Raw genomic sequence first — 25,065 nt, forward strand, 5'->3', positions numbered from 1 at the left:
TTCAAAACGTACAGCAGCACATCAGATTATAGATGATATTTGCATTTGAGGGTCTGCGTTGGTATTGTTAGATGGAGGCTTCAACGTGTCCTGTTGAAGTAGCAGGCTGACTTTTGTTACGCCTTAAAGATCCCCTCAACACTGAAACCCAAAGTCATTTTAGTACATGGCTGTACACTTGTGCACATTTTCAGTGGGCGAATGCGTGCTGATGATTGGAGATTACGATCCGTAAAGTCGAGCTGAGGGCTCCGCTTGTAACCAGGCTAACAAAATCGTAGAGCTTCGTTTGCGCTATTTATAGCTTGATTACCTGCAAATGCTGAAAGCTGAACCAAACTAAATTTGATCAAGGATTCAACACCAGATTCAGGTCTGATGAAAACTAGTTCCAAGGCTCACCGTCGCGTTCCTGGACCATTTTGAGTCCAACATGAAGCACAAGAAGGAGCAACAGGATGAACGCTTTCATTTGAACGCATGTTTAGCTGCAATAGACTGCCAGTGCTTTCACATGGCGTGTTTGGGAATCCAGAGTCTTATCTGGACCTCTGTGCCCACCACTTTTCAAAACAAAAGTTGCTTTATAGGAAGATGAAAAGGGAAAGAGGGAGATAGAGGACAGAATATAAGACATGAAAAACAACAACATGCATAAGCCATTAAGGAAAAGTTAGTTATTTCAAAATCACTATCAGGCTAGATGATACAGTTAACTTGAATAGATTTAATTAATTATTACTTAGTTTGTGTTCTGATTTTTGTCATTTCACACTTCTAATGGTTTGCACATGTGCTGTACTGTGATGCAGTTATGACGGTACATTCAGCGGACCATAATGCATTGGAGACATTATACACGACACATTCAGCACCAGAAAACCAACACACAGCAGTTCATTATGCTCTCCATGCTTAATGGCAAACTGCAAATGGTGCACTATTACTGAACGTACTCAGAAGCTGTGACGAAGAAAGGGAGATGTGAGATCACATATTTCGGGGGAGAATGCACATATGCAAAGGTGTGACGCGAAAACAAGACGGAAAAGAAAATGAATTCTAATTCATTCATTATATGGCTCGAACCCATAAAGACGGATCTTCATTAGCATCATTTAGTGAAACAATTAGAGTTGATGAACTGGCTCACATGTCCTTGTGTTTAGCCAAGTGTATAGATTTCAAGTGTAGAAAGACATAATAGCATTATACGGACTCCACAGCTGCAACTGATGAGCAGCGTTTCATCTGAAATGTTTGTGTCGACAGCAAATAATGTTACTGAGAGCCAATTGTCAAAATTAGCCACGTAGAAACAATGATTGATGGCTGCATTTATTTGATTGTTATACCGTGGCAACAAACGAATGTAAAAGACATCTGTGACAATTAATGTGATTACAAAAATCAATCTTTGGCAAAAATATTTTCACAATGGAGTAATCTGACAATTAGTTTCTCAATCAACTCGTTTGGTCCAATCACAACATCCTTGAGCTCAATGTGACTCATTAAATGTCTGAACTGTCCAAAACCCCAAATGTTTTGATTGAAAAGCAGCAAGTTTTCACATTTTACAACCTAGAACTATCACATTTTCATCATTTTTGGCTTGGAAAATAACTTCTACAAAGAATCTTTGGACTCTCTTCCTCGATTTAGTCTTCTGCTACTTTAAACACTTCTCACTTGCCACTGAGGATTGGCCACAGACCTGTCAGCCTGAATAACTCCTCAAGTTCTCTTCTCACCCTTTTCTCATCAAAGCTGCATTTTAACCCACTAGACGGCTCCTGATTGGTTGTTTACTGGTTGATTGCATCATTCTCATTCCACGTACGCTGTTTGCTCTGTGCTTCATACAAATCATGGCTCTCAGGCAATTTCTGAAAGTGTTGAAGCTTTATCATTTACATATATATGACTCATTGATCGGCAGCCCTTTGAATGAGAAGGGACATGTTTTTATTTGTGTTGGTGCTCGTGTGAATGTGTCCTCAGCCTGGAGGTGACCCTGCAGAAGCGCGTTGAGGGGCCGCTGTGGTCGGAGCTGGTGACGGGGGACAAGAGAGGGGAGTATGTGGTGAGCGACGAGCAAGCTGCCCTCATCCACGAGAGACTGACGTTCCTCACCTCTGAAGACTTGGTAGGCTCATGCTGGTAACTCACATGCTGCATGTTCTGGACGTTCTCTTTTATCTGTGCCGTCATTAAAGTAAATACTGCGCTAAAGTTGCCTCCCATGCATTAAAAAATACCCCAAACTTTACAGAGCGGCCCTGTAGAAGAAAAAGGTTAATCCACTGGGGAGCAGGAATTGGCTTTCCGATCTTTATGGCATTCTGTTGGTTCTCTGACAAACAAATTTATCGTGACAGATGATGGAAACAAATTATAATTATTTCTGTGGAGACTGAAAGACAAAACAAAAGACATTTTCTTTGAGTGAAATTGAAATTAATGTTTTCCCTAAATCTATAAGTTAAACCCAAATATATATTAATTAGCTATCCATCTACTATTGGTAACCATATTCTTTCATATTAATGGGCTTGCTTGTTGATACATTTTAAACTTTGCATCTTCAGCTGACCTGAAACTTCATTTTTTTCATGATTTAATACACATTTACATATTTCATTCTTGGAAATTCTTTGAAGAAATGATTCTGAAATTGCGCACCCCTAATACAAAGCGATATCAAATTCAGTTATGGATAAAATCCACAAATTCTACTATACATGTTTTATTTAATATCAATATGTATTGAGATATAGTCCATTTTGTAAAAATGGCAAGATGGAAATCTCTGTGTTTTCCTGAACTTGTTAAAGATCCGACGGCGGGCCTGATCGACATACTGTCTATCTGAGCACGCTCAGCTTTTATAATCATCAAGTGTGGAACTACAAAACCTAATGAAATTGTCATGCTTGTTGTCAGGAAGGGGGCTGGATCGCACTCCAAAGTTAGGCCACATTTTGGTCAGCTAAAAACTGGCATGGCGATTTTTGAAGGGGTCCCTTGACCTCTCACCTCAAGAAACCGTGGGTCTCACCTTTACAGACATGTCCACGTCGTGCTCATCTCATGCAGTTTGGGGGCAAAAGCCAAGCAGTTTTTTTTGCATGCAGTATAAACGTGTTATTTCCCCCTATTTTGAAAAGCGCTCGCCATCCAATCGCCTAAAAAAAGGCAATTCTCGCAAAAATGTCAAAAGTTTTTAAAACCAAATCACAGCATGACTTGTTCTATGGTGTTCCTCAAGGTCTTGGTGTCTTATTGTCATATTTTGGAGAGTTTCTTTGAGCATTTCTATCAATTCTCCAGTGGTAAAGAATGGATTCTTGGATGCTTGGAAAATAACTTCTACAAAGAATCAACTGTCAAAACAGTTGCAGATTCATTTTTCTTTTAATCAACTAATTGATTGATCGACTAATCGTAGAGGCTCCAATCAAAACACCTCTTAATACGTAACATTTTAAGGAAAGATTCAAGAAGTGTGCGTCTTTCTGTAAAACCTCCATCTTATCACAAACTAAGGCTGCGATGATGTTGTCAGATCATATTAGTGTTCTGTTGTTGTGTCACGACTTTAGTCTCAATGTCAGTACAAACACGCATTGTTGAAGGACTAAGCACACATTTCTACTTGTCATGTTCCAGCTTGTTTTGGACTCTCTTCCTTGATTTAGTCTTCTGCTACTTCAAACACTTCTGCCACTAAATTTCATTTAGCACCAAATCTGCGTAACAAATCGACTTATGAGACATAAGAGAGCATGGGATGGCCGACATATATACTTAACTTGTACACTTTCATAGATTAACTTTTATTCTTTTATTCATGAATTCATTATTTTTTCATCTTTATGACTAGAAGAACGTGACACACAGTGTCCAGCTTTCAGAGGATGAACACCACTTTTAGTCTCCACAGTATATGTCGTCATAGCGCCCAGCCCTGTTGATGAATGTCTGGTTAAATAGGTGCTGTTCAATCAATCAGCAGAATTTGTTTGATATATTACTCGGCAATAAAAACTTTCGTGAAGCACAGCGTCGACTTGGGTTTGTTTTTCTCGTGCCCTCACAGACGGTTCTTATTTAAGTCCATTCTTCTAGCTTCTAGCATCCCTCCCTCCTCTGCGGCAACTCATCCCTCTCGTCCTTTCCTTTCTTTCAGCTTCTCTGAGCCCTCCACTGTCTGACGTCTTGTAAACATCGTCACACCCGGGTCACCTGAGTCACCCTCAGTCTCATGTACGACTGCAATTTTTAGCCACATCCTGTCTCGCCCTTACCCTTCATTAGTATCATCTGGGTCCACTCGAGGCCCTCAGTGTAAATCAAGCCTTTTTACATGTTAATACATGCAAAACAAGTGTAACCATGGCCTCTTGTCTTGTTTTCCTGTCCCTCTTTTATTATCTAGAATGGCAACCCAGACGGGGACAAGCCCCCTTGTAACCCTCAGGAGCTGGAGGACTGTGATGGGTTCCCAGAAGACGGTTCCAGTCTCACACACTTTGACGGAGAATCACTCAAGCCCACTCAGGTGGTGAGTATCGTCTCTCTCCTTCACTAACAAACACTTTGATGCTCCAATCCTTTCCAGCCTTCATATTGAAAATGTTCACTCATTGCTGTCGGCTGCTTCCACACTTCATTCCTCTCACGTAGACGGACGGCTGATGCTCACCGCCTTTATAAGAGCACGTTCTTATTCAGCCCTGCCCCCGGTGAGCAAGCCGGCTCGGCCTTGCCTTTTAACAAGCCACTTGACCAGAGAGCTCTGCAAAGAAGAAATGGGCACCCCCCCCTTGTGACTCGAATATAGCAAGAAGCTGGACCATTGTAGCCGACATCTATTTTGATAAAATGCTCATTATGAGAATGTATTTGTCGGGGTACAACATGCCACTTGGCAGGTAGGTTAGAGAGGCTGTTCTGTAATCAAAAAGTCACGTGTAGCAAAAACTCGGAGGAGCAGCTTGTCACTAAAATGAGAATAGCTAAAGTGAGCCTGGGCCAAAGTTGTTCCCCTTTAAGGTTCAAAGTTGTGTTTTATTGTCTCTGTACAACAGGGTTGCGCAACGGAACTTGGCTAAGGGAGTTTTACCTTCTAAAGTTTCCTCAAGAAATACAGACTTATGTGTGATGACCATGTCCGTTTGTTTGTGATGCTGATTCCCAGGAACTTAGAACTGTTCATGGGAATCCATTGATGTAGACAGGGTTGGGTCTTCGCCTCCTTTCTTTTCTTAAATCAACGATTAGTTTCTTGGCTTTACTGACGTTGGGCAGTAGGTTGTCCTCTGAGCACCACTCTGCAAGATGGTTGATTTCCTAAATGAAGTCTCGTCGTTGTTTGTCATCAGGCCGATGTTGATGATGAAGTGTTCTCTACAAAAGTCACACTTTAATCTGCAGGTGGCTAGTAAGACACAGGAACTTGGCTTGAAGAAAAAAAATGATAACAGCATTATACATTGGCCATCGGCTGCCCTGAGTGCTAAATATCTGCATTGGTCATTGAGAAACCCACTAAATTACCACTAAACACAAAGTACAGCTGAGGCTGTTGGGGAATTTTAAAGGTATTTCAGACAAGATAAGATAATACTTTATTGATCCCAAAGGGGAAATTCACGAATTCACATTTAAGATGCTGACCTGCCACCTGATCATACCGCTAGAGAATTCAGGGATCACCAGGGAAGAGATGTTTTTATAATGTATCCTCAGGGGAACACGAGTCACTGTCCCAAATTTCATGTCAATCCGTCCAATAGACATTTGACTTAAAACCACAAATGTGAACCTCATGGTGGCGCTAGATGAAAGGTCAGGGGATCAGCAAAGTTAGTAGGCCACATCCTCTGGACACCGTGGATATCTAAATCACAACCCATCCCTTATTTGTTGAGATATTTCAGTGTAGATCAAGGTGGCGGATGGACTAACAGACATGTTCATCGTTAGATTCACGCTGCTAGCGTGGTTAAAAAGCACATACTATCTGAGGAAAAACAGAGCATGCTGTCTGGGTTGAGTTAAGAATGGGTTTGTGTGTTTTTGTGAAATGGACATATTCTCAAGGTAGCAGATAGAGGACTTGTCGTTTCCATTAGGAAACGAGGCGCAAGTTGAATAAGACACTTAGTTTTTATCAGCAGTGGCCTTCAGTCGGAGCTGTGCAATGAAGGAGCTTTGTGGGCATTAAATCTGGAATGCTGCACAGTGAAACCTTGAATTATTTGTCATTTTTTTTAGCTCGTCTGAAGCATAGGGAGGCTTTTGCTCAACAAATTGTCCTTCTCTTCCATTATTTGTCCCAGAGTGACAAACAAGCGTCACATGTTGCAGTCTTTCTTGAACACAAGGTGATCCATTTTAGTTTAGAGGCTCACGGTTAATGAGGAAAACATGGATTTATTAATAGTTCCTTTGACTTTAAAATCTAGTGTTTCACTCTTATTACCACTGAGAAAGTGACATCAAGGAAGTACATTTGCTGCAGTATTAGACGCACAAAGCAACTGATCCAGAAGTCAAGTGACGTAGGATAGAGAGTGACAAAGTCTGCGTAGGGTTGAGGTCTGACGGGACCTATGGAGCTAACATCAGCACAGTGCAGCCAATCATGAAGTAGCACTTCTATGCTACACTGTTAGGCCGGCACGTTATGAGGAAAATTTGCGATGTGCAATAACATTGACTATATATGACTTGTGACTTGCGATAAAATAAACATATATTAAAGTGTCCATATTAGCTGTATATTTCCGATATTTTTTTTATGAATGAAGAACACAGACATCAGTCATTCATCGTGTCCTCCCTCTGCTGTAGAGGATACAACAAGCTCAACAAATAATGTACCGCCATGACCCATAAACACAGATGAGCTCATATCTAGGCCTAAACAAATGTATAGATAAATACACTTTAGCCTTTGCAAACTTATATAATAAAATATCTAGCTCTGTTGAGACTGTCTATCGATGTCCTCTGCACCCGACACACACACACACACACACACACACACACACACACACACACACACACACACACACACACACACACACACACACACACACACACACACACACACACAATAGACAGAGCTATTTGTCTGAGAATAACTAACAATCATTAATGTCGATGCAGAATGAATAAAGTGGAATTACTTTGACTTTTTTCATGTACTTTTCAAGGTTTTTTGCATAAAAAAAAAAAATAGCTATGCATTGGAATCCTGATTTGGATGCCGATAACCATGGCAACATGTTCTAGTCAGTCTACATTTACAGATACAAGTCACGTTAGATTGATGAGTCTCTTGACATTATACAAGACGCATGTTCCCTGCAACTGTGTGATGTAGGAGCGGTTGATTAAAGGCCCAGGTGCAGATTCATCGGTACAGATCACATGTATGTGTGCATTGGGTTTTATGAGTTACGCAACCTTGACATTTGTTTGTGAATACTTACGCTACTGTGTTAACGCCATACAAACCCTGGAATGAGCAAACGCAAATGTGTTTTTTTTCTTTTCTTTTGGCAAAGCAGATATGTAGCAGTTTGCTCTATTCATGTGTGAATATTAGTGTTTGTCCATCACTGATGCACCTCTTTCAGTTCCTCTTGTTTCAGTTGCACAAAATGATTTACGGTTAACAATTCCCCAATGGTGAAAACTCTCACAGCAGTCAGAAATAAACCCTTTCAGTCTGTAATGAAAGGCTAATGTGTATTGAGTATAAGGTGCAGTGTTTCTGCCCGGGCTGGGATGACGGGGGGGGGGGGGGGGGGGGGGGGGGGGGGGGCTTATGTGAATACAATGTTTCTCCCTCCATTTACTCTTCAAATAGCTGCTGCCCTTAAATACGGTGGACTGTAATGACATCTGTACCATCAGCCTTTTTGAAAGACAGTTGTTTTTCCACGTGGGTGTGTTTGTGTGCGTGTGAACATGTGAGTGTATACAGGTGTGTGTGTGTGTGTGTGTGTGCATGTTGGCCTGTGTTTATCCGTATCTCACCCAGGGAGCCTTACCTTTTCTATTCAACGCTTCCCTCCCTCATTGTATCAGCCTTAATGCTTCAGTCGCTCGCCTGCCCACCAGGACATACGCTGACCTTTTATTTTATTTCTATTTTTTTATATCGAGCCTTTCAGCTTGAAATTGTGGCACCTTTGTAGATGTGCCTCTCTTTGGTTCTGATTCTGGTGCAAAAGACTGAGAATGTTTTCTCTATGTGCGTTCCCTAGAAGGAGCCTGAATCATATCCGCTCGGCGTATCTGTAATCCCTTTCACAATGGGCCTCCATTGTGAAAGGGATTACAGACGCGCCGTATCTGTACATCTGGTGGCTGTATTTAGTGCAGGCTTTGACACTTTCTTTCAAAATCAAGATTTAGGGAACTTTGAAAATGTACAGTTTCCTACAATCACTGACAACACCATAGAAACTCAAATAATAGAGACATTGTATGTTGAAAAGCAGGAAATGCAGGTATTACTTGAAATGGTGTGTGCTAGGGCCCTTCTTTAACTATTTACAGCCACTCTAGTGGCGTCAATCGAGGGACTTAAATGGCGGTCCATCACTTTGGTACGGACTGACTTATCAATAACTATTGAATGGGTTGCCAGTGTCTCCCACAGGATTTTGTGAGACAATAGCGGGTGGACCTCGGGCCCCCGGAAGAAATATGTGTACATTTTAAAGGCTAGATATATGAAGAACGTTGTGTGCTTGTAAAGGATTTAGTACTCTTGATTCAGCAGCGGCGGAATAGAACGAAGTACATTTACTCAAGTACTGCATCTAAGGACAATATTGAGGTGCTTGTATAGCCTACTTTACAGAGTGTTTACATGTTACGCTACTTTATACTCCTACTCCACCACACCTCAGAGGGAAAGGTTGTACTTTTACTGTACTACTTTTATTTGACTATATTAGTTACTAGTTCGGCTACTTTGCAGATTTATATTTAATTCAAAATATAAATTGACTGAACTTTGGTGTTGAGATATTCAAAGCTAAAATCTATGACACTGTGTTATCCTCTTCTGTGGTAAAGGCTACCGTAGTCGAGGCAATGTTTGAACTACAGCAAAGATCTGTTGTGCACTTTGAATCGGTGACGAGGTGGTGCTGCCGGGCTTTCACTGATAACTCTAACGTGTGAAGATTAACAGCATAACGTGACGCTTGTCTCTTTCATGGTGTCGGCGCTGTCGACCAGGACAGGTGTGACTCCACAAGCCAATCAGCGGCATCTCTGAACACTTCTCAGCTTTTTCTCTAAAGTACAGAATGATGCTTTGAAATAATCTGGTTTCTTCCCTTTTTGATTCAAGACAAAGACATGAATGAAATGTGATATCCAAGAGACATCAAGGGACGAGGGAAAGTCATTTATTTGATTAATGATCACCTACTAGCCTGAATGATATTTGTTCAGTGTCTCGGGCAGTAGGGAGGCTAAATAAACAACGATTGGTCCTCTGGCTGTGAAGGCGAGTGAGCAGCAGCCTTACGGGAACATGACGGAAGCAATGGTGATGACCGATAGTTGGCATTTCAGCTGTTATTACAGACATCTGGCCTCTGTTTACAGATACATTTGCTTTTAGTGCCAACCCCTCACTTCCTGCACTCCAAATATGAAGCCTATAAACCCTCTGACAAAAAGACAAGAACATTCACCAGAAGCTTTCTTCAGACTGAGGACGGGTAATTCATTCTGAGCCTGTCCAGAAACGGTCCATCTGTGGTACTTCACATAGTATCTCAGCAGAAGATTTTAACCACATCTCGTGGCCATAGAACTTAGTGTGACAAATAGGGTTGTTCCTAACGTCCAATTCCGCTGAAGTTTAAAAAGAAGTTAAACTAAAAATAAGAAAACCATCAGAAAACTGTCAAAAATTGAGCACAATTTAATCTCCAAGATTAAACATCGTCCCAAAAATGTTCAGCGACCAAATCTTCTTTTAAATGCAGCGGAAATCGCCTCCGTTAGCACAGTTAGCAATGCTCCTCTCAAACCCAGTGTGTGGTGTGATGTTTGATGAAACGCCATCAAGGGATGATGGCGTCCCCGCTGCAGAGCTCCGGGCTCGGGGCTCCTCTGGCACTGAGGCCCGTGTCCATCACGTTTCGGTGTCGCTTATACAATTGGTATCCTCGCGTGCAAATTTGAGTCGTTGAGCTAGCGGGTGTGAGCCCGCGTCACTAGGTCACTAGCCTTATTACGTGACATACGTGCTAGCTGGCTAGCTAGTTTGAGTCGGTATGCTGCAGCTGATGAGGTCAGATCAGGGGAGACGGCAACAGCCGAGACGGCGTTTGTCAAAATGTCATTTAAATTTTGACACAATGCAATAATAGTTGATGATCAGTTTAACCGACTAGAATTCCTGGTGCAGACTAGCGATGGTAGCAACCTTTTAATCGATTAGTCGACTAATCGCTCCCATCCCTAATGACAACTGAGAAATCCCATCTACTGAGGAAGGCCATGGGGGGGATGGCTGAAAGAGAAGATCACTTTATTGCTCCTCTTGGGGACATTTTTTCACTTTTACACACAAAACACACATCGAGCCCAAAATGCACACATGCACACACAGGATTTCTAGACATTCATTGTTGTGTAGAGACGTTGGAGTGGTGGGGAGCCTTGCCCAAGGGCACCTGGGCAGTACCCTGGAGGTGGTCCACACGTACCGGGCTGTACTGTCCACCCAAATAGTTAGCTTCTGCCATCCCCCAAATCCTGATTAAAATCAAAATATTTCCAATTTAAGACACTGTCTCACAAAATAAAATGTTTTCTAAAAAGGGACTTGTATAAGAGATGCACTACAGTACTATATTAATTGCAAATCAAGTAACTATACAGAAAGATATTACAATAGACTCGAGCAAACGTTGTGCTTGAAGGAGCTACAATGGCAAATGTGTTCACCCCATTCTGTTTCTGCCATGTCGCTGCATTAAACACATTTAACAGTCTTTCAGTACGCAGGGGAAACACCTGAGAGGGTTCTCACTGTGGCCCGGGTCATCAAATCCGACCAGTCCAGCTCCTTCATTTATTCAATAGCATATCTCGGTTTCGCAGGTAACACAGGAATTAGCATGAATTAAGAGTCTTGAATCGGAGAGTTTAATCCGCTGCTTTGTTCCGCTGCTGGCAGTGAAATCCTCCTCATTCAACAACGGCTTTGTAAAAGAAACAACGGCAGAGCAGAAGAGAAGTTTCTTTGTACATCTTGTTTGGCTCCGATTAAGGTTTTATCAAGGTTTTGATTCTTCTGATTCTCTTTGTGTTTAAGGCAGAGGCTGTTGGGAAAAGGTTTGCTCTAAAAGAATGAGGTAAAGGCTTCATGAATGTGTGAATGTGACCGATAGCCAGCAACAGAAGATCTGAGGAAATAGTTTCCATGTTCCAGGACCCAGACCAGGCAGAGGCAGAGCATTATATTAGTCATACAATAACAATGCTCAGTCACTGCTTTAAATGTCTTTTGAGTCGGAGAAGGAAAACTAAATAAGTGTTTGAGCGTCTAGTGTTCTTTTTATCTGGCTAATGTGGCAGAGAGTTAGGTCTGCTGCCAAAAGTTCTCAAATATCTTTATCAAACAATAACTGGAGTACATCTCCACACCCACTCTCGCATCAATATCGATGGGTAAGAGCTGTGTTTCAGTGTTAGAAAATCTAGTTATATCTCAGTCAATATCTGAGGGTATGAAAGCTCAGCCATACGATTGTGTCTGTTCATTACATCGGAGACTGTGTGTGTCAAGTAGAGGTGCAACGGATCATAAAACTCACGGTTCTTATCACAGATCAGAGTCACGGATTGGATCCCTGATCATCATTGATGATCCATATTGTTGTTTGATTATAGCAGCTGGCCTACACGGCTCCATCCTAAAAATCATTTTAATTGCTTTGTCTGCAAGCCATAAACAATTCTAAATTTGATCCTTTAACTTTACGAATCTTGTCATTATTAGTTTTAATGATGTATTATAAGCTGCTTATAGTTCATAAATCATCTCTAATATATATTTATGTTGTGAGAACGTCTCCTTCATACAACTGGATTTATTAAAGTTTCTCACCAAAACCACATTTTACAATATCACATGTGAACACATCATGATGACGTTATAATTTACCTTCACCCAGTACTCGTTTTCACTGAACAGAGCCTGAACGCATCATAATGTAACTGAACGGAACCTCGGTCCCCCGTCCTGTCAACGGATCGTTGTTTTCAATGAAACATTATCTGAGATCGGCAACTAGAAAAGAATAAACGATGTCCTGATCACATATTTTACTGAATATTGGCCGATAATGATCGTCAGTAAAACTGTATTTCACACTGTGATGGTTAACGTTAAATTGTGTAGTTAAACCCGCGGTGATCTGTACGGATCACGGATCAACCGGGCTCCGTCTCTGACTTATGTTTGGATAAAATAACACAATATTTAGTTTTAAAATGTCATTGAGCTTTTATGTGTTTGAGTGGAATTAGATTTTTCTTGTCGAAGAATAGAGACGCTCGTGGTGAGTTTAGTTTTTGTGGCTTTTCAGCGTTTCAGCTTCGGCTCCGTGGGGAGGATGTGCCACCCACAAGTCTGAAAATGTTTCATCTTGATTGTTATTTATTTTTAATATTTGGAACGTCAACCTGAAAATATAAAACCGATGTGTTTGAGCATCAGGGTAAACAAACTGAATCGATGCATCATAACCCCCCACATGAGAAACAAGTGTGAGTGCAGGTATTGTTTTGTGCAGCACAGTAAGACCTCGTGGAGGTAGATCACCGTTTTCATTTAAACTAATTTCTACCACACCTGCAACAAATGATTACTTGTTTTTTTTGTCTGACCAACAATCCAAAATCCAAAGTTTTACTTTACTGTCATAGAAGACACACATTCAGGTTTGAGAAGCTGAAACCAGGATTAATTGATAATGAAACTAATTACATTTGTGTTGATTGACTAATCGATGAACTGGGAGATTGTTTCCTGAGGGACGTGTTGCTGTTGAGTCTCTTTTGTATCATTGAGGAGCACAAACGAAACACAATTGGTGACATGTGGTATTCCTGTGGTTGCAAACATTAGCCCTGAAGGTCTTGACCCTCCTCCATGTAACGTGTAACAACAATAAACAACTCTCAATGTGGGAGCTGTGCTCCGTGGAGGGCTGACTGTTTTTACATTATTCTTACATAAGTTGATTGCCGTAGCCGATTGATTAGCACGTCCTAGTGCGGAGAGTCATTGAAGTACACACACTTTGCCCTCCACGACGCACACAATCTTCTGATTTTATTCCTTTGTATTCTTTTCTTTTTGTGTGTGTGTGTGTGTGTGTGTGTGTGTGTGTGTGTGTGTGTGTGTGTGTGTGGCTTCTTTGTATGTCTCACAAATCGTGACCCGGGCGGTTTACTCTCAGTCCACTCTCACACACGCAGGCCGGACTAAAGCACGAGCTTCTGTCTGTCGCGTGTTCAAAATCAAAGTGGCACGAAAATGAGTTTTTAGAGTGAAGGAGTGATGGCTTGCTAAAAAGGCTTGTCACAGCGCGCAACCATCAACCAGCAAAATATGTGCCGGTTGATGCTGAATTTTCAATGCCTGTCAAGTGTGTATTGAGTCGAGGACAGCGCCGGCTGACAGCCTCTGAGACACGTTTGGCAGTCGCATTCACAGGATGTGGGTCGGCTCCGAGTGAGGGATCGGTGAGAGCCGTCAGATGTCGAGGAGCGATTATGTCACAGCGGCGGTCAGTTTCTCTCCGAAACAATTGGAGTCCAACAGGAATAGCTTGGAACCACACCTGTGCAATTATGTCAAGCACATCCATCAGAGCGGAGTGAATGTTGGGCAAATACATGGACTTTTAAGGCTGCTATCAAAAACTACTCAGTGCACTCGTTCACACATAATGACCCACGCTGAATTTCAACATCTGCCTCAAACCGTCACCACAATCTCTCCATTTAATGCTACTGGTTACCATGTGGGATCAAACATGTAGAGAAACTAACGACGAATCAATCTACGAGCAAAATATGTGGTATCACTCACAGGGAGATTCAAATGTATTCACAAAAGCAGTCAAAGGTTAAGGAAGTAAAGAATAAAAGAAAGAAGGGAGGAAGGAAGAAGACAAAGTTGTAAAAAGAAAAGGAAGGAAGGGAGGAAACAAACAAAAAGACGGTAGGAAGGAGAAAAGAAGGAAGAAGAAAAGGTAGTAAACAAAAAAGGAAAGAAGGAAATAAAGACAGAAGAAGAAAGAAAGAAGCAAACAAACAAGGAGAGATGGAAAGAAGGTGGGAAAGGATAAAAGAAAAGAAAAATAGATGGCAAACCAATTTGTGTGCGGTCACATAAGAACATCAATCCGTCACTCCATGCGATTGAAGAAATCGTCACTAATTTGTAAACCGTCTGTGTCTCCAGGTGAATCTGGGCAGCCATCAGTACCTGTTCACCGTGGACGTGAACCCCTCTGAAATGCCGTGTTTCTGCCTCAGACACGACGTGGACGCTCTGGTGTGGCAGCCTCGTCCCGACCAACCCAGTGACATGTGGGAGCACGTCGCCACGTTCAACGCCTTGGGTAAGAGCTTCCACTAAAACCACCTGATCTGACGCCTCCACTTAGGCGTGTTTACATTGTATCTGCAGCAACAACCCCGAAGTTTAGATTATACCCTTTAGAACTAACGTGTGCGATGTTCAGGAGGTGCAAACGTGGTTCATTGAGAAGATGAAGCCCAAAAAAAGTCACAGGTCACAACAGTTGTCTCGCTGCAGTGGATCTACGTAGATGTAATTAAGCTGTGAGCCATGTTATGTTTTGTCACCTTTAAGGTCCCTCTTAGTGTATTAATGCTGACATTAGAAGTACTTTTCACCATAGCACAATATACGTAAGAAACGTACTCGCTGCTTTTCTTACCTCAAAAAATTGCTAAATATTGATTTTAAACCTGCAGTGTTTACATCTGTTTGCATCCATGTGCAGTCATCTATACATCTACATTGTTAACACAATACCACACACCTTGTCACAAATTAACACAATGACACCATTAGTGCAAGATTGTGTATTTTTTTTTGTCTATTCAAATTCAAAACGCTTACAACGTTGAAAATGTTGGCAAAGATATTCCATCATTCTGGCTTTAGGTGTGCTGTCGCATACCTTGGTGAAGTTGGATCAAACATTTGGCAGAATAGAAAATGTTGTATTTTAGAAATAGAGTGATGGACTTCTGAATTGACGATAGGTTCCGTTGAGGCAAACTTTTGTTACAGTTCAGCGGATGTGCTGAAAGGATTTCACCTCTGTAGGACATTCGGGTGATTTATTTAGATGTTTTGAATTTGACATGTATAGAAATGGAGTTTTCTTGCAATAAGTCCCGCCCACTTTAATCAATCATTTCCAAATTCAATGCATTGACTGAGTCGCTTGTAAACTTGTTACAGCGCCACCTTGAGTTCAATGAGTGTCATGTATTAGTGGGTGGAATTTGCAAACCAACCGACCACTTCTAGCAGACAGAAATATGAAAGAAGAAGAAAACGGGAACAAAAACAACAAGGCTTCAAATACAGCCAGTAAGGGGCGTCCTGGGTTTATCAGCATTCATCTCTGAACTATAAAGATATAAAAAATAACTCTTTCGATCCCTGCGATTATCAGTGAGATGCCACAAAGGACTGTCAAACAAGAGTCTAGCAGCTAAAAGCTTCTTCTGTAATCAGAAGGAAGTCGTAAAGCTGTGAAGCCCGCCTCTTGCTTGATTTGATTGGGCGACTGGGCCGAGTGACATCGGCGAGCGGTGTGACTCGGCGCTTTTCTGCTGCTGAAAAGATGAATATGTTTAATTCCATGCATGTCTAATGTTACATTACTGTGGGAGGGGTTTAAAGACACACAGACGGGCTCAGTGGAGGCCTCTTTCATTTCCATTTCTGATGAACCATCATAACTGGAGTTGAATTATTCATTCTCACAGCTGTTAGCTTTGTTCACATCCGCCGTCATGCTGCTGAGGTGCAGCAGTGGGTGGACGACAGAACGGCTTCAACGGCGGCAGTAAAACTGCAGTAAGCTACAACAGTGACTTCACTGACGCTTCGAGAAACATATGGAAACTGGATCACTTCAGCATATAAACCGCTGAAAGAGGTCTGGATTATAAAAACTTCACTGGTTTATATTGTGCCTCTTAGCCAAGACACTGACGGATGTGTTTAGACCGTTGTTTTAATTTAACTCCACATCTCAAATTCAATACTCGCCTGTGAGCGAGTTTCTAGAGAAGGTCTCTTTCAATCTCCGTCTTCATTTCATTTCTCATTTCGTGGATCACTCAAGTTTGGATATTCTTGTATAGAAAATATATGGTCTTCACTGTTGAATGTTAGGTCTGTGTATATAAAGCTCAGGTGGTGTATTTCAGAATAAAACATGTTTTTATAGAAAAGGTTATGTAGCGTAATGAAATACAATAATAATGAGTTTGGTATTGGTTTAGCAGGTCGAAGCTCCATCAGGCGACAGTATTTTATAAAACTAATCATTTTATGCTAAATGACAACGTTGAGCAGCAGCATTATTATGGAGACACCCTGGTGCCAGATGAAAAGACCTCGGCACACAGGAAGTAGCTAATCAGATTTTAAGAGCGAAAGATGATTTGTTTTCCAGCAGCGACGGAGACCTCCGTCAAACAAAAGCTCAGGTCACCGGCATCGGGTCCAGTGGTTTGATGAGCAGGCTGTGTGCACTCCACTGGGTTTTACGAGGCGATGTCAGCGTTGCTGGTTTTAATGTGATTCGTGTTGGTTTGATTGTCCAGAGCCGAGGTGAGGTCGTCAAATTACAGGTTTTGCCCGTTCGGTCAAAAACCCAGATTTTACACCGATATAAAATAATCTACCAGTCCTCACGTTTGAGGAACCGGAACCAGCAAATGAATCAATTATCAACACTGTTGTTGATTCAGTTTCTCTCCAGCAACTAATTGAATCATCAGCTAATTGTTTTAGCTGTATTGATATGTTACGTCGATGGAGCCCCTTTCAGTACAAACACTCACACACATCCTGTCTTTCTCCATTTTGCTCTGAGAAACGGTGAAGTTTCACATGACTCATTTGTAAACATCCCTGAGTTCAGGGTTGGTCATATTTCTGGTATTTATCAAGAGATGAAAAATGAGCAATTCACACATGGACACAGGATTACAACTTTTTTTATTAAGCTTTTTAATACTTCAAATCTTCTCCTCCCTGTGCTCCAAAAACAGGAGAAATGATTCTGCCAGCACGGTATCCCTTCTGTTTTATGTCCTGCAGTTTAAAGCGTCTAGTTTAACTATGCAGCAGAAAACACACAATCCTCTCTAAACCGCATAGACGGGGCTGTGGGGCCCTAAAGGCTACAGAAGTTGGTTTGTTGCTGGGAGCTTCATCCAGTTCCATTCCAACTTCAGTCCCGAGACTGGCAGGATAAATCTAGGCGGCAGCGTCATTGAGGCGACGTTGAGCAACTCCTGAGACCCCAACACGGAATAAATTCATTGATTACTAATCGTACGCATACCTGATCAATCTTTTATTCCCTTGTGAGCATGAGTACACACATGGGGGGAAAAACGTGGTGCCACCCGACCAAGACTCTCTAGAAAATACCATATTTGCAGAAAAATATTCAATATATTTTTTAATATATTCGAGGACTAGACAGTTTATGTTGCGTATTGTTCACAACATCAGTTTATTTTTTTTAAAGGAAAGACACATTATGGGTTGTTTTCAGCCTGATGGTTGCGATGCTAGTGACGTTCTTCAGCACCGGTTTTTAAAATGTCTCTTTCCACCCTAAAAGTGTTTAGGAAGCCCAGTTCAGTCTACTGGAGTTTCACACGCTTCTCGTTTCGTGGAGGAAATGAGTTCAGATGCGAAACCAGGTGGAAAGTGTCTCTACGACGTCTTTCCTGCAGAAACAAACAAGAGCCCGACAGGAGAGTGTAGGTCTGTGACTGATAGAACGCTACATTTCTTCTACAAACGATTACTCCATCTGGATTCTAGAATATCACGTTCAGTGAATAATGTGACGGTGAATGTTCTCACCACCCTTAACCCTGGCGGCTGTAGAGTCACTACATTATTACTCCACCAGTGTGAGTGCGAGCATGTCTCTGATCTCACCGTCCTGTCTTCCACAGGCTACGTCCAGGCGTCCAAACGGGATAAAAAGTTTGCGACCTGCGCCCCGAACTTCTCCTACGCCACGCTGGGCGAGTGTCTCCGCCGGGCCTTCATCTACCGACAGCCGGCGCCGGTGGAGACCGTCCTCTTCAACCGGAAGCAGGGCCGTCAGGTGGGACAGGTCGCCAAGCAACAGGTGGCCAGCCTGGACTCGGATAAGCCGATCCTGGGCTTCAGAGCGACCAACGAGAGGCTGTACGCCCTGACCTCCGGCCACCTCTTTGTTCTAAAGGTCAACAATAATTAGATTTTGGGACTCTTGTTAGTTTTAAATGTTCATCCCTCCCCTCAGAGAACTGAAGATCTGTCATCTACTACAACTTTTACATTTTTTGTAATTCGTCATGTGTACATTTGTCTGTGATGAAGTTTTTTTTTCACCTCCTACAAGTCATCTGTGTTCCAAAAATGTGTGTGATCAAAAAAATGATTCTTCTGAGTAAATAATCATTTCATTTCCTTGAATGCTTAAATTGATGCTACTGGACGTTTCAAAAATCTAAATGTCTCATATGTGGTACCCCGTTAATGCTCACTGCGTTATTACTGCGTTATTATGTGTAACGCCATGAATTCCAACTCATAAATCCATACCGTACTCTTGATGAGCGACTGGTTTACTGAGGGCTGACGGCTGGTCTTAGTATTTAGTCAGATGGTCAGTGGGGGGTGTGTGTAATGCAGAGGAAATCCCTCTACTTGGCTCGTTTTACCACCGTCACTGAAAGTATGACAGAAGCGAGATATTCATTTCCATAAATTTCCAGAAAACATGTTGCACACGTCGCTCCCGGCGCATTAGCCTCAATCCCAGACGGATCAGAGGGACTCGGAGCCTAAAGTCTCCAGAGGCCTAAAGAATCAAACGTGTCTGATGGCTTTTCTTTTTGTGCAGGTGAAATGCTGCACCTCTCGTACATGCTTGGAGTAGTTGTTTCCACTGTCTGAAGCGTTAATCCGCTGTGATATTAAACTAATGTACATGTGCCCTTTTTAGAAGCAGATAATGGAAGAAGGCTCATATTTTAAACTTTTTGAACACAAACATCTCTGCCTCGCTTGTTCTTCAGTGACATTCTCTATTTCACATTTTAAGAAAAAAGGGAAGTGGCTTAAACACGCCAGAGCGAGGAACCGATCCATAGCTGTGTCTTTTCATGTGCGTCTGGAGGCAACAACAACCTGTTTACTGTGCTAAAAACCTGCTCATCTTCAGAAATGATAGAACTCCTTCCACCAATTTATTGATCAAGCTTGAAATTGCCAGTGTTGCATGAACTGGAACCACCAAGCAACCGTGGATCAATTGTCTTCATCAGGACGAGCAATTTTCTGAAGACGATTCGCCATTTGTGTCCTCGGGGCCCCCGCAGGGTTTCTGTAATCACCCTTTTCTTCTTTCTCTCCCATTGTATTGCTCAAGAAAATCCTTTTTACTCTGTCTTTATTTCATTATTGCTGCGCAATTGAATTAGACTCCACCGCTGGCTTTGACTAGCTGCACCAGCGTCCCTTGATTACTCGAATGCGGCCTGTCGGAGCCGCTCACGTCTCCGAGGACGGCCTCGTGTCTTTACTCGGACACACAGAACAAGAGTATCGAGCCATCTGACCCACGGAGAGCGGAGTGATGGAAGGCGCTCGCCGCCTGCGTTTCCCCCAAACCTCCGTATTGCCGGTCTCAGGTCAACACCACGTGCCTTTTTTGAAAGAGGGCCCTTTGAAGACTTAATTAAAAGAGTGTTTGCGAGATTGACAGCCAATACCTCAGACGGTCGCATTGGCTGCAGGGGCAGGAGACCTGATCTGGCTCTAAATTAAGATCATCTTTCCTGGGACGACGTCGACGTGCAGCTTGGCTCCCGTTTCACCGCCCGCGTCTTGACTTTTCAATAACGCCGTGTAATACAGAATAAGATCCTGTAACTAAGGCGTGAATCATAATGCGATACGGACGCTGGGAGGCATAATGCAGCCTGCAAAGGTAACCTGAGTCACGTGACATTCCATGAAATAAAAACGCAACTCGAATAAGTTGATTAAATTGAATTGACTTGGTTTTATAAATGAGTTTATTAGGATTAGATGTCTCCCACTCTCGTTGAGCAGTTTGCCGAGCAGATTCCAGGGTGTGTGTTTCCTGCAGTACAGGCGGTTTGTTGGCAGAGAGAGAGAGAGACATGTTGTCTGAGCAGAGAATAGGACACAGAAGGCTTAACAATAGCAACCATATAGATACATTGGCACCAAGGGCCCCCGTTGCCATGGCTCCCTGGTGGTCTGGTGCCTGGGCGGCCTGGGTTTGGTTCCTGTTAAGGAGACGCGGAGGTGACGTGTGATGCCTCACATGCTGATTTTTGGACAGGGTGTTAATACATTTGTGTCATTCTTTCCCGTTGCCATGGCTGCAACTCATATTTTTGTACTTTCTTGACGACAATGCAACGATCAGTGCGTCGTACAATGCGGGCTTGTTGGTAGAGATTTCTATTTCTCTCTTCATTGTGTCTATTCACACGCATTTAAAACCAATGGAACCTTGAATTGCAGCTGTTTGAAAGCTGCAGTTAGTGATCCTGCATTGACTTCTGAAGCCCCTGTAGACTTGTTCAGGAGTTATTAATTGCATTATTGTCTTTGGATTTTTTTAAAAACTATATTTGGACCAACATATAAAATCAGTTGAGCCAACTTACTGTATATTTTCAGGCTATAGGGTACAAACCAGACCATCAGTGCTTGTTCCCTGATTTATAAATCAAACAAAGACATGACTACTAGATGTTTACAGGGTTCATGGCTTTCAGGCCACATGTCTCCGTCTGCATCACTTCCTTCCATTATTCTTATCAACAATATCTTCCCACTAAATATCATTCGGGGCTTCTGCTGCAGCACCCTGTATTGATCCAGTTGTAATTGGAATGCATTTGTCCAGTGAAAAGTAGAAAACCTCATTTAACTGACTGCAGGGTCTGACGGTCGGTCCTGGTTCTGGTTCTGGGCGTGCGCCCCTTCCCTCCAGCGAGCCCAGCGTGGTGTCGATGGTTTTTTTTCTCCAGCGGGGGCCGAGCGCTGAGCTCTCCTCCTCCGAGCTCCGCGCCCGGCAGGTCGGAGGTGGCAGTGAAGTTTCACCTGATTTTGCGAAGAATGCGACCCTGTGACACGGATGACGAGCATTAAGAAAAACTATACAGACATATCGTCTCGCTGATGGTCTCGTTTACTTATGAAGGAACAGTGGAAATGTCCCCACTGTGGGACTAATAAAGGATTATCCCCCCTTCCCCTCCATGCATCCTCTAGTAGCAGAGAGAGTGCACTGGACTATGTTAGTCCGGTGTGCCTGACTCCCTGATCCTTTATCTGACTGAGGTTTGTGCGAGTTAGAATCTCCCAGTGCTGATAAATCCACGGCGCTGTCAGTGGTGCTGAAGTAGCAGACTCTGTTTCTCTTCTGTGCAGTCCAGCCCTGCGTCCCGGGGCCTTGGGGGGAAACAAAACTAAAACAATTGGTTTGTGATTAAAGCGCACCTCCTCATGATGAACCTGCTTTTCTCTGCAGGTGTAATTGGCACCTTTTTTTTAAAATGATTAAGCGATTAAAGCAAACAAACCCACACAGTTCTCCAGTCGGAGGATCATGGAGACTAATCATTATCGAGTTGATTGCACATTCTCCCGTAATGAATAGAGATCCTCCGCGAGGGGAGCGGTAGATGGAGGGAGAGTAATTAGGTGTTATGGATGTCATACCTGCACACCGTCTCTCCACAGGCGGTGAATGTTACGACACCGTGGAAAGTAAGAGTAATTATTTATAGTTTACTGGCAACTTACACAAGGTGTGTATTGGAGCAATGTAGGTTTTAAGAGTTTAATTTTCCCAGGATTTTGAGTTTATTTGCTTTCTTGTTGAGGATTAGATAAGAGGATTGATGCCACTCCCGGTCTGTGGGGTTAATATTAGCTTAGCTTAGCTTAGTCAGTGGTGCAAAGGCTATAACCACACCGTGTCATTTTTACACTTCTGTTTGTGTCAAACAAACGACATAAAACGTGTGTGAGGAAGTGAGGTTTATAGGTGGATCTAAATCTACTATATTCCAGGCTTTATGCTAAGCTAAGCTAACCAGCTGCTGGCGGTAACTTCACATTCGTTGTACAAAACATGTGATATATTGATCTTCTTATCTAACTCTCAGCTAGCAGACAAATACGCATGTTCACCAAAATGTCAAACCACTTTGTTAAGCTGTGAGCTGGAGGAGTGAAAAGAAAAGTTGTTGTTTTTAAAAGGTTCTGAAGAATTGTATTATCCTTATTTGTCTTCTAGCAGGCCCCGTCACATTACACGTTGTCTTTTGATCCATTGTTAATATAAAACTATTGATTATATCAGCTTTAGAGGATAAGGCTGGTGATATTCCGTCTCTTTCAAAGCTACAAATACGTGATTTCGTCTTCTCAAAAGGACTTTACCTAAAAACGCTGCAGACTATAGTGTTTAGTCCCCAGGGTTGCGATGGAATATCTTCACCTGTGGATGAATCCACGTTTGGGGCTGTGCTGAGTGTTTTTGGCAACAGGTGAAAGTATGATGGACTCAAAATAAACTCCAGTGCCCACATTCATGGTAGTGAAGGTGGCATGTCACACAGTGTGTTACATAACAGGGTAACAGCACACACACAATTCTTGCTAGTGGGATGAATTAATTGTTGCTTTTGGTCTTTTTCGCAAACAAATTAACCAACACAGAATATTTCCAGTCTTATCCTTGAAATATACGCAGCGTCATAAATCCTCAGTTGAGGGCTTTACGGCGTTGGGTTTCGTTGCTGTAGCTGAATGAAATATCAAAGAAACTGTAGTTAAGGAGGGAAAAGTGACTCCTCTTCATACAGCCACTCACCTTTTCTTCCACATGTAATTATTCATAAAAGCTGAGGCTGCTCTTGTGTTGCAGTGGAACTGTAATTACCCCCCCCGTCCTTGTTGCTGTCTGTGTCCAGGGTGTTATAACGAACATTACGCTCCCGTTAACACAGAACTTCCCTCTTTTCTTTTTGTGCTGAAACACTTACTTTTCAGAGCTAATGACCCAGAAAGTTTCTCAACTCTACCGCTCTGCTTCTATCTGAATAAATGTTCCTCTCTGCTCATCCCTCCCTCATTTTCTTTTTCTTTTTTTCTATCCACCTTGCCCTCTTGTACTCTATTTCTCTTTCAACTTCACTCTCCCTCCATCAGTTTCCACCTTTGCACCTCTTCTCTTCTGACACTTGATTTAGATGAGTTCAGACTCTTATCACAGCGAGGGTGCACTGTTATTTAACTGCCAGAGGGGCAGTGATGTCATTCATCTAATTCAAGGGCTGCATCCGGCAGACCGTCTGCTAATTGTAGCCTGTCATAAATGAACATAATTTAAAGTGGTAATCTGCAGGTTTTTTGTTTTTATGATGTTGATTAATTACTGTGGCGTTTCTGCTCTGCAATTGCCAGCCAGAAATCCCCTGTCAATCACAATCAAACAGTGTTGGGGACACAGCTGTCTCTTTTATAATGTTATTGTGTGTGTGTGTGTGTGTGTGTGTATTGATGCAAAATATATAGTAGTAGTGCTGCTTATGAATGTTGAGCTAAGTTAAAGTAAAGGAAGCCCCAACAGTGTCCTCGATGAACTCACTAAAGGTTTGTGTCTCTGGCTGTCTGTCTCTTTTCTGAGGTGTCTTTGAGCCATTCTCACCTCTGAATCTGGAGCTGACAGCAGACCACACATCTCGGGGGCTGCTGGCAACAAAACATTATTTACACTCCAGAGGAATTGCATGAAGCCTTTTGAAATTCCACTCGTGCCGTTTAGCCCTGGCGACGGCTGTAAATTAGCAGTTAACTGAAACTGCTCCCAGGCTGAGTTTATACTCGATGGCGCTCGGTAGAATTTGCATTTATTGGTGAGTAGTGCAGTGTTTTATTCTCTTAAGGTTAATGTGGGAAGGGTTCTCCATTTGAATGTGAATGAGTGTTCGTGGTATACGTCTAATTTAAAGTGATGGATGGGAGCTGCGGTTTGACACATTTACATGCAAAACATTAGTAAATTGCAATTCGGTCAAAGCAGCTGTCCGTCAACTAAAACACTACATGAATATGATTCGATGCCTCTGTTGAAAAAATAAATCTAAAAATAATAAAAGCACTACATTTTGGTGTTCACAGCCAGTTCACAGTTTTGCCAATTGAGCAGCACCGCAACAATCTGTCAACCCAACACTGACTTATTAGCTTTGTGTTAGAAAACAGTCTCCTAGTAACTCATTCCAGCAGATTGTGGTTGTGTTTCTGGACAACTTAAGAATTTAATTAAGTCCAATATTCACTCTGTTTTGGTCTCCACCCACTCCTGAGGGACATATCGGCCTTTTTAGCTGCTAAATGCTTCACTATACCTTTTGGAAAACGACCCAATTGTATCCGCCTTGCTTTCAAACTTGAGGCAAGCTGCACAATACATAGTTGGAGTTTCACCCACATCCTCTCAAGCCTCCCAGCTAAACTCTTGTTTCCAGGATAATGCTCGCGTCTGCTTCAGCAAAAACGTTGTCTTTACCCGCCGCAATTTCCTCGCTAGTGCCCGATCGGTACTGAGCATGTGCAACTCTTAAGATCAGAAGGAGGCAAGATGGCTCACTCCTTAG

General features: G+C 42.4%; 1 protein-coding gene across 1 annotated transcript in view; it reads left to right on the forward strand.

Annotated features, from left to right (window-relative positions):
* Positions 1-19,355, forward strand: part of nudcd1 (NudC domain containing 1) — a 36,528-nt gene extending 17,173 nt beyond the window's left edge. Inside the window, exons 7-10 of the mRNA XM_079176395.1 lie at positions 2,005-2,149; positions 4,442-4,567; positions 14,531-14,690; positions 18,319-19,355. Coding sequence (XP_079032521.1) covers positions 2,005-2,149; positions 4,442-4,567; positions 14,531-14,690; positions 18,319-18,608 — 721 coding nt within the window. The 3' untranslated portion in view covers positions 18,609-19,355. The remainder of the gene's footprint in view (positions 1-2,004; positions 2,150-4,441; positions 4,568-14,530; positions 14,691-18,318) is intronic.
* Positions 19,356-25,065: the final 5,710 nt, after the last annotated feature.

Source organism: Pholis gunnellus (genome assembly GCF_910591455.1).
Source record: "Pholis gunnellus genome assembly, chromosome: 16".
Taxonomy (NCBI): domain Eukaryota; kingdom Metazoa; phylum Chordata; class Actinopteri; order Perciformes; family Pholidae; genus Pholis; species Pholis gunnellus.